Source organism: Hetaerina americana, unplaced genomic scaffold (genome assembly GCF_022747635.1).
Source record: "Hetaerina americana unplaced genomic scaffold, ioHetAmer1.1.p SCAF_11, whole genome shotgun sequence".
NCBI classification, from domain to species: domain Eukaryota; kingdom Metazoa; phylum Arthropoda; class Insecta; order Odonata; family Calopterygidae; genus Hetaerina; species Hetaerina americana.
This window is the reverse complement of record NW_027286181.1, coordinates 28956962-28970848: the sequence shown is the minus strand read 5'-3', so window position 1 is coordinate 28970848 and position 13887 is coordinate 28956962. Positions and strand designations below refer to the sequence as shown.

At 36.1% G+C, this 13887-nt stretch overlaps 2 protein-coding genes across 2 annotated transcripts in view; both read right to left on the bottom strand.

The window, feature by feature from the left end:
* Nucleotides 1-4777, bottom strand: part of Mekk1 (mitogen-activated protein kinase kinase kinase 4) — a 51922-nt gene extending 47145 nt beyond the window's left edge. Inside the window, exons 1-4 of the mRNA XM_071599685.1 lie at nucleotides 4695-4777; nucleotides 4246-4431; nucleotides 2261-2388; nucleotides 427-584 (exon numbers count right to left, since the gene is read on the bottom strand). Coding sequence (XP_071455786.1) covers nucleotides 427-584; nucleotides 2261-2388; nucleotides 4246-4431; nucleotides 4695-4777 — 555 coding nt within the window. The remainder of the gene's footprint in view (nucleotides 1-426; nucleotides 585-2260; nucleotides 2389-4245; nucleotides 4432-4694) is intronic.
* Nucleotides 4778-8053: 3276 nt separating this feature from the next.
* LOC139700837 (lipid storage droplets surface-binding protein 1-like) lies at nucleotides 8054-11128 on the bottom strand. Its single transcript, XM_071599268.1, has 7 exons — nucleotides 10768-11128; nucleotides 10501-10686; nucleotides 9981-10164; nucleotides 9704-9864; nucleotides 8746-9072; nucleotides 8548-8658; nucleotides 8054-8454 (listed from the first exon to the last, which is right to left on the bottom strand). Exons 1-7 carry the CDS (start codon nucleotides 10891-10893, stop codon nucleotides 8377-8379), a joined length of 1173 nt encoding a protein of 390 aa, XP_071455369.1. The 5' UTR covers nucleotides 10894-11128; the 3' UTR covers nucleotides 8054-8376.
* Nucleotides 11129-13887: the final 2759 nt, after the last annotated feature.

The window sequence follows — 13887 nt, the reverse complement described above, 5'->3', positions numbered from 1 at the left end:
TCTCTATGAAATCAGACATACTGGACCAATTTTATTGTCATTCTTGCAATAGGCATGCATCATCTTCTACAATTATAGTAAAGATGACATTAAATGACAAATTGACGAATTCCAAGATTGATGTTATTAATATTTAGCTAGTAACTATTGGACAAAGTTCCATAGATACACATAGAATTATAACAAGAGATATAGAAGGACAACGCCTATTGGACTTTCATATTAACTCTCCCATCCCAGAAAAAAGAGAGACAAGAAACTGTAATTAAATGTCATACATTTCATGACTATTCACCAAGATGCTTATAATTTTTTCAATTAAAATTGCAAATATACTATCAACTGGCACAACCTGAATGATAACAAATCATAGCGAAATATTAAAATTCCATCTTGGACAAAAATAAATAAAATTGAGAACATTACCTTGATAACTGGAAGGCTTTCAGCTCTATCATCTGCTGGTTCAACAAAACTCACACTACTTGAAGGTAAATTTACAAGGTCCAATTTTAAGTCCCGTTGAGATTCTCTGAGCAGCTTCAAACATCGTTTTCGTTTATCCTGTTCCATTTTCTGATGATCTGTCCAATCAAAAAATTATCTTTTTTTTAAATTCTATACTAATCATTCCAAAGGTAGTAACTTCTCCATAGGATCCAATAAACATTATCCATCGGTCTCTTTAATTTCTCTCATTTTAAAATAAAAAAACACAATCCATATTTCAATAGCAGTAAATATGATTTTTAAACAAAAATTTGGCAAACCAGTGTTTCACTGTTTTTTTTTTTAATTTTACCCTGTTCATCATCAAGTCCATTTAAACTTAAATGCTGGTTTTTGATGCCTCGTCTTTCCCAGACTATGCCCATCCTTAAGCCGGAAGAGTCACTTTAATTCATCCAACAAATATAGTAATAATTGCTATGACTGCCAGTTGGTACCAAAATGTAGCCCTTTGGGAAGAGAGATAATTGAAATTGGATGATTAGCAAGTATGGAGCATGAGATGAGAAGTTCATGGCAGGCATTTGCATGGAAGGATAAGAGTAGCTTGCCATAGCAACGGATCAGTTTTGGCACATCAGTTCTCGGTTTAAGATCTAATATTTCAGGTGAATGGAGAAGCCACCGAGCGAATACTAAATAAAATTTTATTGGATTTCTTGATGCCTCAATGACTTAGGTTATTTTCATAGCAAACAAAAATCATAACAACCTAAAAAGAAATTCTCACCTTATTAGAAGTTATGCAATCAACATAAACAAGACAAAGGCTAAGTGGTTTCTGAGAAAGGTCATTACTGTAACATGTGGAACACCTTACTTATCCTGAAAGTGTTTTGGTCTCAACTGGACAGGGTAGTAGGGACATAAGGAAAACTGTGTCAGGCAAAGAAGCTTTTGTGATGAGAAAACTGACAGGGAGATTGAGCAAAGAGGTTCAGAAGAACACTCATTAAAACTTTGAAATGGAAGACGGTTTTGCACGGTCGGGCACAAGATTGTAGAACCAAGACAATTGTAATACATCTGATGCTTTTGAAATGCGTGTCAGTGGAGAAGGACGGACAAGGTACGAAGTGGACAGAAAGGCAAACAAGGAAGTGCTACATATGGTAAGGGAGGGCAGAGGATTGTTGGGAGGAATTCAAAGGAGGCTGGAAAATTATATGCAGAACATTTTCATTTGCAATGGGATGTTCAGGACTGTCATTGAGGGTAGAATGTTAGGCAAGCGAGGAAGGTGTAGGAATAGGATAGACATATTGGCCAATATATTTGATGGCAAATTGAATGAAACGATTTATCATCATCTTGGATTTCTGGTAGTATTTTGTTAAGAGAGGCAAAGAAACATATCATTGTTCAGTCTGTTTCAACACAAAACCTAACGTTAGCGCCAGAATACCACAAAAAATGTGGCAAACAAGTATTATCTTCTTCCAGGAAGAACAATACAAAGTTATCGTTTTTTTCATGTTATTATTACTACTTTAGTAATAATTGGCTTAAGATTTTGAGCAGAAGTTGTTAGATATGGAGTTTATAGGGTACATTGACAATTGGTCAACCAATTACAGTCAATCTTCCCCTGATGGACAACTTAGACACTTCTAATAAACAGAGCTCAATTTTTAATACCTGGCATTTTTTCAAATGCCAACAAAAGTGACACATTGGTACCCAAGCTGAAGAAACAGATTTGACAGAGAAGGAAAAATCTTAATTTGACAAGATAACTGCCACTCATTACCATTTTCTGTGCGATTAATACTGGTACTGCAGTTATCCAAAGCATTCACAAAGGGTTTGAAGGAACTTAATTGTTTGCTCTGGCTCATCTTCCTGGCATGGACTACTTTCGGTGTTGTTTTCACATCACTGTAATGCATAAGATGAAAAATTTGGTGCGTAAAAGCAATGAAATTATTCAAAGTTTACACCTAGTGCCAGATGTAGTATATAACATCAGAAAATAATGGTGCTGTCAGTTATCTTCCAACATCATTAAATAATTTTATAACACAAGAGATCCTCATTTTCTTTGAGGCAATCAAATTTAAATCCATATTCATCACTTACACAACAACTTAATGTGAATGAATAAGCCATTTACCTAGAATACAAGTTGTTCAACAAAATAATAATACATTTCGTATAATTCACACAAGTTGATGCTAAAAAATTTAATTTTGTTATACTGCTAGCTCAATGTAACCAATAACTGTTAAAAGTTTCATTAACTTGACTCTGGCACTGCATCAGCTGAGAAGGATCTAACAAAGTAGTAGTAGTAGTTTTGAGGGGAGGCGACCGACAGCTAAGGTCATTTGCGCCATAGGGGAAGGACAGGAAAGGATGAAGGGTGGAGAGAAACCCGGCGTCGGCATTAGCCTACTCTTTACGAAAGGCGCCAAGGGGTCCGCGGCTTAACGTCCCATCCGACGGACGGCGTACTCACTCAAAGTGCCCTCCACAAAGCACCTCAAGTAGGGATCGAGATACCTCTGAAAAATATTCAACACCGCCGGGATTTGAACCCGCGCCCTCAGGGTGGGAAGCCAGTACGTTAGCCCCCGCACCATCTCGATCCCCAGGATCAAACAAAGAAATGAAGAATGTACAGAAAGAAGATGGAAATCATATGGAATATAAGAGGTGTGGAGAAATAATTAGCAGGGGTATTGACCAGAGAAATCCCATAGAATCTTACAAGAGCACAAAATCATTCACATTGAGAAGCTCAGTTTCCCCAACCACATACTACCAATGGCCAGTTCCCAAAACCCACATGAGACACAAAGCAACCCTTTTAAAGTTGGCCACTGAAGGTCCCTTTTCCCAAGAAGGAATCAATGGTCATCTACTAACAAAGTAGTAGGTGACCCCTGATTTGTGTTGACCGTTTTACCCATTTTAGGACCTTATAAGCTGCTGAAATGCCTCTCGGAATGTGTGAAGCAACTGAGAAAAACAATGCTTACGTGAATGCTGGCTGAGTGAAAAAATGAAGAATGGAATCCTGTTGAAGGGAACATCAATTGTCATTCACTCGGAAAATCGTAATCATGGGCATAGTCCCATAATAACTAAATGCAATTTTATAAAAATTATAAGCTTGTTCATGAAATTCAATAGTTACCTCTTCAAGAGGGAGATAACCTAATGGGTTAACATCAATGGTGCAGCAAGGAGGGGGAAACTGGTGTTACAAACTATGACTTCAGAAGGCAAACAAATATTTACGAAACGAATTACATTCTGATACAAATTCATCCAAATATGAACTTTTCGTCTCCCTTTAAAGCAAACACTGGTTAGGTGACAGCTTTACAGAGAAACAACTCCCTAATTAGGGCACATGAGCCCTAATAACTGATCTTCTGTCGTAAAGTAACACATCCCATAGCACGCGAGGAAAAAGCATAAATGAAAACACATTCAATTTAAAACAAGCATAAGAATATTTTAATTATACAATGTGAAAAGAGAAGCAAACATTAGGATAAGGGAATAAATAAATTTTCGATAAACTAAAACAGAAGGTAATAGATAAAGCGTTGTGAGAAAGAACATTTACGCCTACTAAAGAGGGAAGAAACTGCAATTTAAAACATGGTGAACTGGTTATTTTTTCCCACGAAAAAACAAGAAAAAAACTGGATATTAATGCAAGCTAATTACTTTTTTAAAGTGGTTTACAATTTTTAAGTTTCTAAGACACACAGTTCAATGTACCCAAAATTATCTTTCTCTCTCCTTTTTCTTTGCTTCTCCTTATTCGATATTCGTGTTCTGGGTGGGGTTTGGCCATAATCAGCATACTTTCTAAGAATTTCGTCCATATGAAGTCCATCTGTGATTTCATCCAAGCTGTTATTGGTACAACCTCCGGCTTCTCCTATGTACACTGTTTCAGCATGCCTTAAAATATTCATTAACAGCAATTTTAAGCCGTATGGTAAGCAGACTATAAAACATTTTCTATCGCTACAATCTCAATAACGTAAAAACTACTTATTACTACAGCAAACATGACATTTCTACGAACAACTTCGGCAAAATTTAGATCGGCAATTTGCAAGACTGCGTTACGAGAACGTAACTACCCTGCTGACAACGCCTCTCCAAACTCTAGCTACTGGTTAACATTCATTTTTCAAAACATAATATAAAAATATAGGTACCTTGTTTCTCCATCAGAACTCTCGTCGTCGGAGCTAAAATTAATTTCAATTCCAACTCTTTTCCTCCAATCGTCGTCCGCCATTTCAACCTCTCTTCTACACAAAGTTCTTCGGTACTAAACAGGAGTAACAGGTGTTTGTGGTTTTTTCCACAGACTCGGTGAACAGATGATGAACGGGTATACGCGAAGAATGTGTATTCATGCAAACAGATATTCTGTAAGACAAAACTTTGAAACTATATCAATAAATAAAATTTAATTCATATAATTGAAATAGTATGTTTATTTAGGCTGACATTGGTAGGGAAATATACAGAAAAACATTTAGAGAACTGATTTTCATGAGAAATTCATAGGCGCATTCTTTATGTAAACAGTCCATATAAATGCATCAAAAGCATGCAATTAAATAATATTTCACATGCTAAAATACATATTAATTCAATATATGTTATAAAAAGTTCCTTTGCGGTATTTAGGAAAATTAATACTTGTTATAAAGTTAATAGTAAGACCGTTTCGCTGAAATTTTCATATATTTTTTATGGCGTCGTGTGGGACTTTCGAAGCCTCCATTGGGTTGTTTTTAGGTGCCAATACGAAATTATTATCTAGTGTTGCAATGTAGCGTAAAGAATTACTAAATCGGATTTAATTTTCAAAATTATGTTTATTTATATTCATCCTTATCGGGATTATTACTTACTGTTCCCATATTAGGCCAATGTCAAAGTTTCGCCTTTCCCATACATTGATTTGACCGCGCTCCTTTTTTAAATTGTATCAATGAAACAACTAAAAAATTGTTAAAACTTGATCACATGTTATCGTTTATGGCATGAATGCCAAAAATGAAAAATGGAGGTGTTTTGACCGGCCATCTCATATCAGAACTACAAATTGGTGTATCGTGTCGCGTCAACACTTAATGATGTTTCAGTCAGGTGAATTACTTTTATCAGCTACAAGCTATTCAGTTTTATTAATTGAATTTAGAAGCGAGACATGTGGTATTATTAATCAATGAAAAAGGTGGTAATCATGTGCTTACATTGAGTGAAAAGTATTGGAGCTGTTGAGGTTTGCAGTTGTGGCACTTTGGAAGTTTCTAATCCATCTTTAGGCACAATGAAGTCTTCATTGGGTGAGTAATGCAATGGTGGAATAAAGTACACCTTGTAGTTTATCGTTTTGATAATCTATACATCAAAATTTTCTTTCAGAATAACATGCTAAAAGTCACAGCATGACTTCTAGCATGATGATCTATTTATTATTTAAACATCATTATTTATAAGAGAGAAAATTATGGTGATTGGTTATAGATAGAGGCAATATTTTAGATTAAGAAAAAATATATTGATTTGCGACTAGAGAAGAATGTACACTTTTCCTTAAACAACAAATAAATCATGAAATTACTGTAAACTTAAAATTAATGTGCCTACGGTCATGAAACAATGGAAAACCAAAAAGCCAAGACTAAACTTGATTGGCACTGGGTTATTTTAAGAAGCATTTGTTCGGGAAACAGTGACCGAGTGTGTATTTTCCATTGACTTTCCACCTTGTTTTTACCTACCCCTATGGAATTACTACCTACTCTCATGGCTTTGAAAATGTGAGAGCAGCCATTTCCGTCACAAAACAATATTTGGTGGAATACAGAGTTTCTCTTCATATGAGAAAATACTTTAATTTTACTTTGAGAGGGCGCTTACACTTCTGAAAAGTGCATTGCATCATTTTAGGTAGGCATTCCGTCATACTGCTGTGGATGTTTTTATTAAATCATCGTGCAACAAAAAAGAAACTTCTGTTTTAAAATTACCAAGGTTTGACTTTATTCCTGGTTTTGAATCTAATGTGGTCTGAGTTATTCACAAAAAAACTTATTACATGGGTATCATTCTTCCCTAACCACAGAGTACTCTCTTCTTCAACTCCTTGCAACACTTAAGATGTTCAAAGAATCCCACGAATTTTCAAAATCAACTAATAAACAGAAAGTATTGTGAATAAAAATTTAATATGCCCTAAAAATAATATGGAGGGTACTTGGTTTAAAATTTAACGAGTAGCAGATTTTACAAATGTAATAGTATCAGATTCATAAATTTAAGAGAAATTCAATTTACACAGATTGGCCTTTCATTCAAAATCTATCCTTGTGAGTGCATTGAAAACTTCACATTCTGGTCAGTCTGGACATTATGATGATATTAATGCCCACCTTTTCCTAAATTACAATACTAGTTAAGTCCTTTGTTGGTACTACACCATATTCAATGGTGTACTATCTTTAGTTGATATTTTTTGTCAGCTGACAGAATGTGTGAATTTGAGCAAAATCTTAGTGGTTATCTTTTCAAGATATCTTCAATCATGTAGCCTGCTAAGTTTAAGCTAAAAATTTCTGTAAAACCGATGTCTTAAAGATTGCCTTATAATATGCATACATACTAGTACTGATTTCGACAAGAGAGGGTTTCGTGTTTTCAAGTTATATGCCATTTGCTACTGCGGGGTGTTTTTCCACTGTGCCGTGGTGGATTGCACCCATTGGATAGGGTGTTACACCATATAGCAAAATATTCATCACTATTGGCATAAGTCTGCAGGATTGTTTCACCAGTCAACACATGATACCCTACTGATGGTTTTTTCCCAAAATTTATCTCAGTATGGTAGGCTAGTAATATCAACAATTATGATGGATTTATTCACAGTAAGGCCTTGTTTCAGTTTTAATGTTCACATTGTACAGCATCACTGGAATTTCAAAAATGCCACTCAAGTATAAGATTATGTTAGCACATGGTATGGCAGACCATTCCCTTCCTCCCTCACTTAGGTTATCTCCAGATTTCTGTCAGATATAACATCCATGGCCATAAGAGAACTTGGGGCCTTAAGATTAGGATTCAGTCTTACTAGTCAATATTTTTGGCATGTTAAATGAGACATACTCATTTCCTATGGAGGCAGTAGAGTAAAATTCCATATTATTATACCACCAAACAGCACAGTACCACACCATGGGGATGTCTTCATTTACATTTTCAAAAAAACTGCAGATGACTCAGCAGAACAGTTATCCACTGATGTGCACTAAAATGAAACTATTTCATGGTACAAAAATCATTCGCTTTGACAAGAATATTGGCAAAACCTTGGCTGAAGCACTCTGCCATACAAAGAGGGATTTTGGGTTCATCTTCCACTCAAGGAGATTGGTTTTTACACTTGGCAATCTTTACATCTTCATTTACATTGCCAGCTGATATTAATGGCCTCTTCTAGAAAGTTTCAGACTGTTTTTGGGGTTTCATCAAGTAACAAATTTTAACTGTAGCAACAAGAATTGTATTATTTATTGTAAATATTTCAGTCTTATAATTTTATAAATCACCAAACTGAGTGGTGCCTTGACATAAACTGGCACAGCCACTGAGCATTAAGCACCCCCACTCATTTGAAATAGGTGGTTTATATTTCCAACAACATTAATGGCATAATGGAATGATACATTTTAAACATACAATATAAAATATTGTCAAACTCATTTTAACATCAATTTTTCAAAAATAGGGGCATGTACAAAACATGCAGCTATAAAATTCACTTTCATAAGTTATAAATATGTAGGATGAATTTTCAGTTGAAAAGAAAGTAACTTATTAAGATTTCTTCTTCTGCTCTTCAGGAGTCTCTGAGGTAGATTCTGCCACAGTACCATTTTGATGATGGTTGCTTTCCTGCAGATCAAAGAACAATTTTTATTTTTTTCCATCACAAAAACCAACCATCTCTCCTATCCTCAGAAAATATGGCTTTAGCCACTTACTTACCAGCCACTGACTTGCGTAAGTATTAAGGTCCTTCAAAACAGTTTGTATTTTCACTATCTGATCCTTCATACTAGTTTTGATCGAATCAGAAGCTTCATGAAAGTTGTACTCCTGGAAAATAAGCGTTTGCATGTTAAATATTAAGAATATTTATAGAGAATGGGGAAACATCAGGGGGGACAAAAAAATAAAACTCACCTTGAGCTGTTCATAAACATGTTTTGCATAGTCCGCAGCCAAAGTCAAACGAGTGCTCAACTGAGATGGTAATGCGGATGCCTGAGCAGCCAGTGGACCAGGAGGGGCAGGGAGTGCCTTTGCTGCCTGAGAGCAAAGATTCAGAACATTCCGAATGAGTTTGCGAGCAACTATAGCAGCAATCGCAACATTTCCCGGCTGGACCTTATCCCCACTTTCTTCCTCGGAGCCCTCTGCAAATTCATCATCAGCTTTCAACTGGTTCCACAATGAATTGGCTCTGGCAGCAAGTGCTGCACTGTCCACTGTCACGCTGGCCATGTGCAACTGGAAATATTGCCATGAATTTGGTTGGTAAGTGATACAATCCACATCATTATTCCAAAGACTTCACCGGTAGTTGTTATCAGCTTTTAATTTTAAGACAAGTTCAATGGAATATCACAATCAAACAAAGGTTGTACAGAAGCTACTCTCATCAGTGCAAGAGAGAGCTTTATTTAAAACCCTTCATTATGCCACAAGCTGTCTATTGATTAAACCCATGTAACAGAAAAATTGACTATGTATAGTCAACCCTTTTTGCAATGCGCCATAGTGACTTTTTAAGAGAAAGCTCTAGGAATGTTTGATAGAATAATCTAACATATGAAATTTAAATGATTTTCTGAGGCAATCAACATATAAAGTAATAAACAAGATAATCCAACAGCGATATTTTCTTCGAAAGTTTTGAAGTGTCTACATAACGCTTCATCTTTTTGGTTAGAAAATATATAAAGTGACATATTGTTGAAATTTAAACAGTTGAAAAATTATTTTATTGAAAAGCCAAGCTTTGCATCAGCCAAGTCTCGCCATTAGAAAAGTCTAAAAAGAAATAACTTAAGTTTCACTGTCATTATGAATGTAAAATTAGCTGAACATGAAAACTTATATGGTATAATGAATGACTCACCATTTCTGAGAGATGGCTCAATGATGTGAGAGACTTCTCACTGCTTACACCTAGAGTTTTCATTTGAACAACAATTTTCTGGTAAACACCACGGCCAACTTTGACAGATATTTTCCCAACTCTCTGGGGTATCGTTTGGTCTGGGACAATAGCCGGTCCACCTGGTAAATGATAGGACAATAACTTTGATGACACCTCGCGACTAATTAATTTTTACACGCATTTTCGGGGTCAAATGAATTCCAAAAATTACCCTAACTACTTTCTTTATTCATACCTTCTTGCTGGGGGGTTTCCTCTGGAAGATAATACTCGACATACTGATCTGCCATTTCTACTGTGGCGTCTAAGCTTGCCATCGCATAATTGCCACATGCTGTTCCAAATCTTTTCATTGCCTCAACTTTTTCCATAGCCGGCTGCATAGTACTACTGACGTAAGTCTTGGCTGCGGCAACCACCTGAAATGTTTTTAAGTTCCATCCGTATTAATATCTACCACAGAATTAAATCTACAAACACCTCATGCGTACAACATAGACAGTATGCTTATTAACCCTAGAGTGATCCAAAACTAGACTTTGGATTATGCAGGGATTACGAATGTAACTCCATTAAACTTAGTTACGTAATCCGAAAATATACAAACTTAACAGTTACGTAATCCTAAAATGTCAAACGAAAGGAAGTACACTATTTTTTCACTTGTTTTCGTCTGGCCAGTGCTTTCGCCTGGACCGATAGAATGCCTTAATATAAAATTATTACGTTCATACATAGTTAGGGTGTATATTTACCAGTTCAGGTTTTTCCTTGACAATGGGAACTTTTTCTTCAAGGGTATTCAAGCCTTTGCACAGCGTTTCGTCAACCTTATGTATTGGCTGTTCAAACTTTTTAGCAACAGGTGCTGCATGCTGCATTGCTTTATGAACCGTCGCTTCAGCAGACGTAAGGGTCCAGTTAACAACTCCATGTGAGCCCTAAAAACAGAATTATACATTTGAATCACTTGACCAAATGAGTGCCTTGTAAGGTTAAAGTAAACACTCCTAATTCCATACCTTAACTTTCTCATACATTCCAGTGGTTTGGTTCCACATAAGTTCCACTATGGGAATCTTCGAAATCCTTTGCATGCATTCCAGTTGTGACGAAGCGTTTTCATTTTTCACGGTGGGCTCTGTCATGTCGGCTGATTGTCTTAGTCGGTAGATAATGCTAATTCGCTCGGTACGATGAAATTTATTTTAAGTCTTCCTTTTGAGAGAATTCCACTGCACTAGGTAACAACCTCCTTGACACCAACTTTTCGATGCAACTGCTTCAATGGAGTTTCATGAACCAACTACCCGTTCGGACCAAGATTGATGCCGAATGAGTTAACGACGAACTGGGCAAAGTGCTTCCAGTGACTCACGAACCTCTGACGTAACACCACCTTTTCCTCTCGTCAACTTCCATTCATTTCAAAGCTCACTATCGGACGGAGGTTGAGGAGATTTTAAGTGGGGGGAACTTGAAAACGTTGCCCAATGACTTCTCGGCAAATCTGTGAAACCAACAGACTATCGGATGGCGGGCCATATGAAGGATCAATCATGCAAAACTTGTATGAAACTTGACTGTACTTTAAAAAGATGGATTATTCTATAGGTATTACTGGCATTCTACTTATATTAGATTGATGTATTCAACAAGTAAAGTACTTTGCCTGTAGAATACAGTCACATTTACTTGTCTGTAATCTAAAAAAGCATTCAAGCCGAGTTTCAGTCCATCTTGATTTCCTAACACGTGACCTTGGAGTTAGAGATTTTAACTGATTCGAAGAAATAAGTTATCTTAAATGACCGAGATATTAATAAGGACATTTTTAAAAGTAAAAAGTCCAAATGATTGTTTAGCTTTAATTCAATTCTCTGAAAATTTAATCATATGAAATCGTCGACTCTGTCGACAACACACATATTTAAATAAAATTATGAGCATATCTACGGCATTTATTCCTGGTTAGCATATCTCGGAAAGCAATAGGCGCAAATATTATGTATAATTTTAAAATGGCAACTTATTTATTGAGGTCCAAACGTTGATTAGTCTAAGTATCATAGAGTATAACTCAAGCACGAGGAATACTCATTAACGTATGTGAGTTTCAGAAATAGGCTGCGTGCCATATACGTATAAGGAATTAACAAGGTCAGGTATTACTGGAAAGATCACTTAACGTATTTTTTTAACACTTGGTCTGATGATATTCGCATGTTATGCGATTTTAGCCAAAGTAATGAAATTAATAGTTTGCCATATTTGATTATGAAAGTTTAATACAAATAAATATAGTCCAAATAGAAGGTGGTAACAACATAAAGTGAAGCATAATATTATTATTAATTAATGAGAGTGTAAACGACCGAACGTTGGTGTTCTTGTTACTCAGATCTAATGTAGATCGTCACGATTTCCGCCTAAGACGTATCGGCTTCTATTATTGCCAATTGCAACGGAATATTGATTCACGTTACCTATGAATAGTTTTGGCAGTTTTATGAGCTATGCTTGAAGTAATATTATGATGTTCATGATTATTGTATAATAGTCATTAACTGGTCGTCTTTTATACTTCCGTAAGGAAGTACTCTTTCGTTTTTACGCCTTGGCAGTACTTTAAAGAGGTTGCATCGAAATGTTATGATAGAAGATTGCATCGATTAATCATATACATGCTATTCTGAAAATATCTATCTATATTTGTAGCCATAAATGCACTCTTAACTGATGACGATGATAAGCTAGGTCTTTCCATGTTAGTTACCATAGAAATTGATGGTGAGTATCCAAAATGTTATGAATACTCTTATGGCATTGGGTACCGTCAGTTCTACTGAGGATGACGACAGGTATGTCCAAATTTCAAACACATTCGTGGGTGTCCTTTTTTTCAGTGTTTGGTCAAGTTTTGGATCAAATTTTATGCATGTATCGTATCTCTACGAAAGCGAATGCGTGCCATCCGTATGTGTGTGTGGGTATGTATGTCTACATGTGTATGTATATATATATATATATATATATATATATATATATATATATATATATATATATATATATAAACCATGAACACAGTAATCAACCCGAAGGTCGGTTTAGTAGGTGATGGTAGAGATCACCCAGTACTAAGCCCTATACGGCGTGTGAAAATTCACACATCAGGGTAGGGGGGCCAGTTCCTTTCCCTGTGCCGGTTATGGTTTCCCAGGAAGACCTGGTACCCGAAAAATCACATAGCTTGGGTGGAGCTGCAGGTGCCTAGAGTGCCTTGCCCGGGAATATATATATATATATATATATATATATATATATATATATATATATATATATATATCACGGCTGCTTTTCACATGCAATCAAAAATTACTGTTAATTTTTGGTTGACTGGTTAACTGAAGGTGTAATCGTACCCAGAAATCCGAAAAAAGACGTTTTTCCCGTCGCGTACTTTCACTCATATCAACATCTCCTCCCATTGCCCTATTGCCATTTCCTCAGCGTATTTGTGAAAAAAAGCACGGATTGTTAAGGAAAACCTTGCCTTAACGAGCTTCCCGTTGACGTGGGAGCCATTCATCATCCGCTGCCCTTTTTTGTTCATCCTCATTCGTATGCAGTGCACGTTGTGTGAATGATCCAGAGCAGGTTAGTGTGAACCTCTAGGAGCAACAAGGAAACAACAATATTTTCGAATTCACTGGTCGTTTTCCTCAATCCGTTCATTACAAACTACGAATCATGGGTTTTATTTTTTCCTGGCCAAAATAAGAGATATTCGCAGTCACTTTCCGTCACTCTTTCAACCATTCCACCGATTTGTCTCGAAAGAAAAACCACGTGGAGCACAAAGTGTAAATGATTATCCCTATTGCGTATTTTTTATATACTCTTGGGTAGTCCCTTCCCCACCCCCCAATCCCACAGTCAACGCTGCTGCGTGTAATAATTGCATTTAAATAAATGAGCCCAGGATACAGATAAGCATCAAATTCATGGGGTTGACTTGAAGATGTGAAAAACGCGTGCACCTGAACGAAGATGAAAATAAAATGGATGGACAAAGTAAATGTTGGATAAATTTTCTTAAAGTAGGTGGCGAAATAAATGCCTAGAATACTCCAATAAATACT

What these genes read in the sequence shown, in the direction of transcription:
- LOC139700837 (XM_071599268.1), bottom strand. Translation starts at nt 10,893, where the DNA reads ATGACAGAGCCCACCGTGAAAAATGAAAACGCTTCGTCACAACTGGAA. An exon ending in TCAAGGAAAAACCTGAACTG is followed by an intron (nt 10,165 to 10,500) that starts GTAAATATACAC and finishes AAAACATTTCAG; the next exon opens with GTGGTTGCCGCAGCCAAGAC. An exon ending in ATGTTTATGAACAGCTCAAG is followed by an intron (nt 8,659 to 8,745) that starts GTGAGTTTTATT and finishes CTTATTTTCCAG; the next exon opens with GAGTACAACTTTCATGAAGC.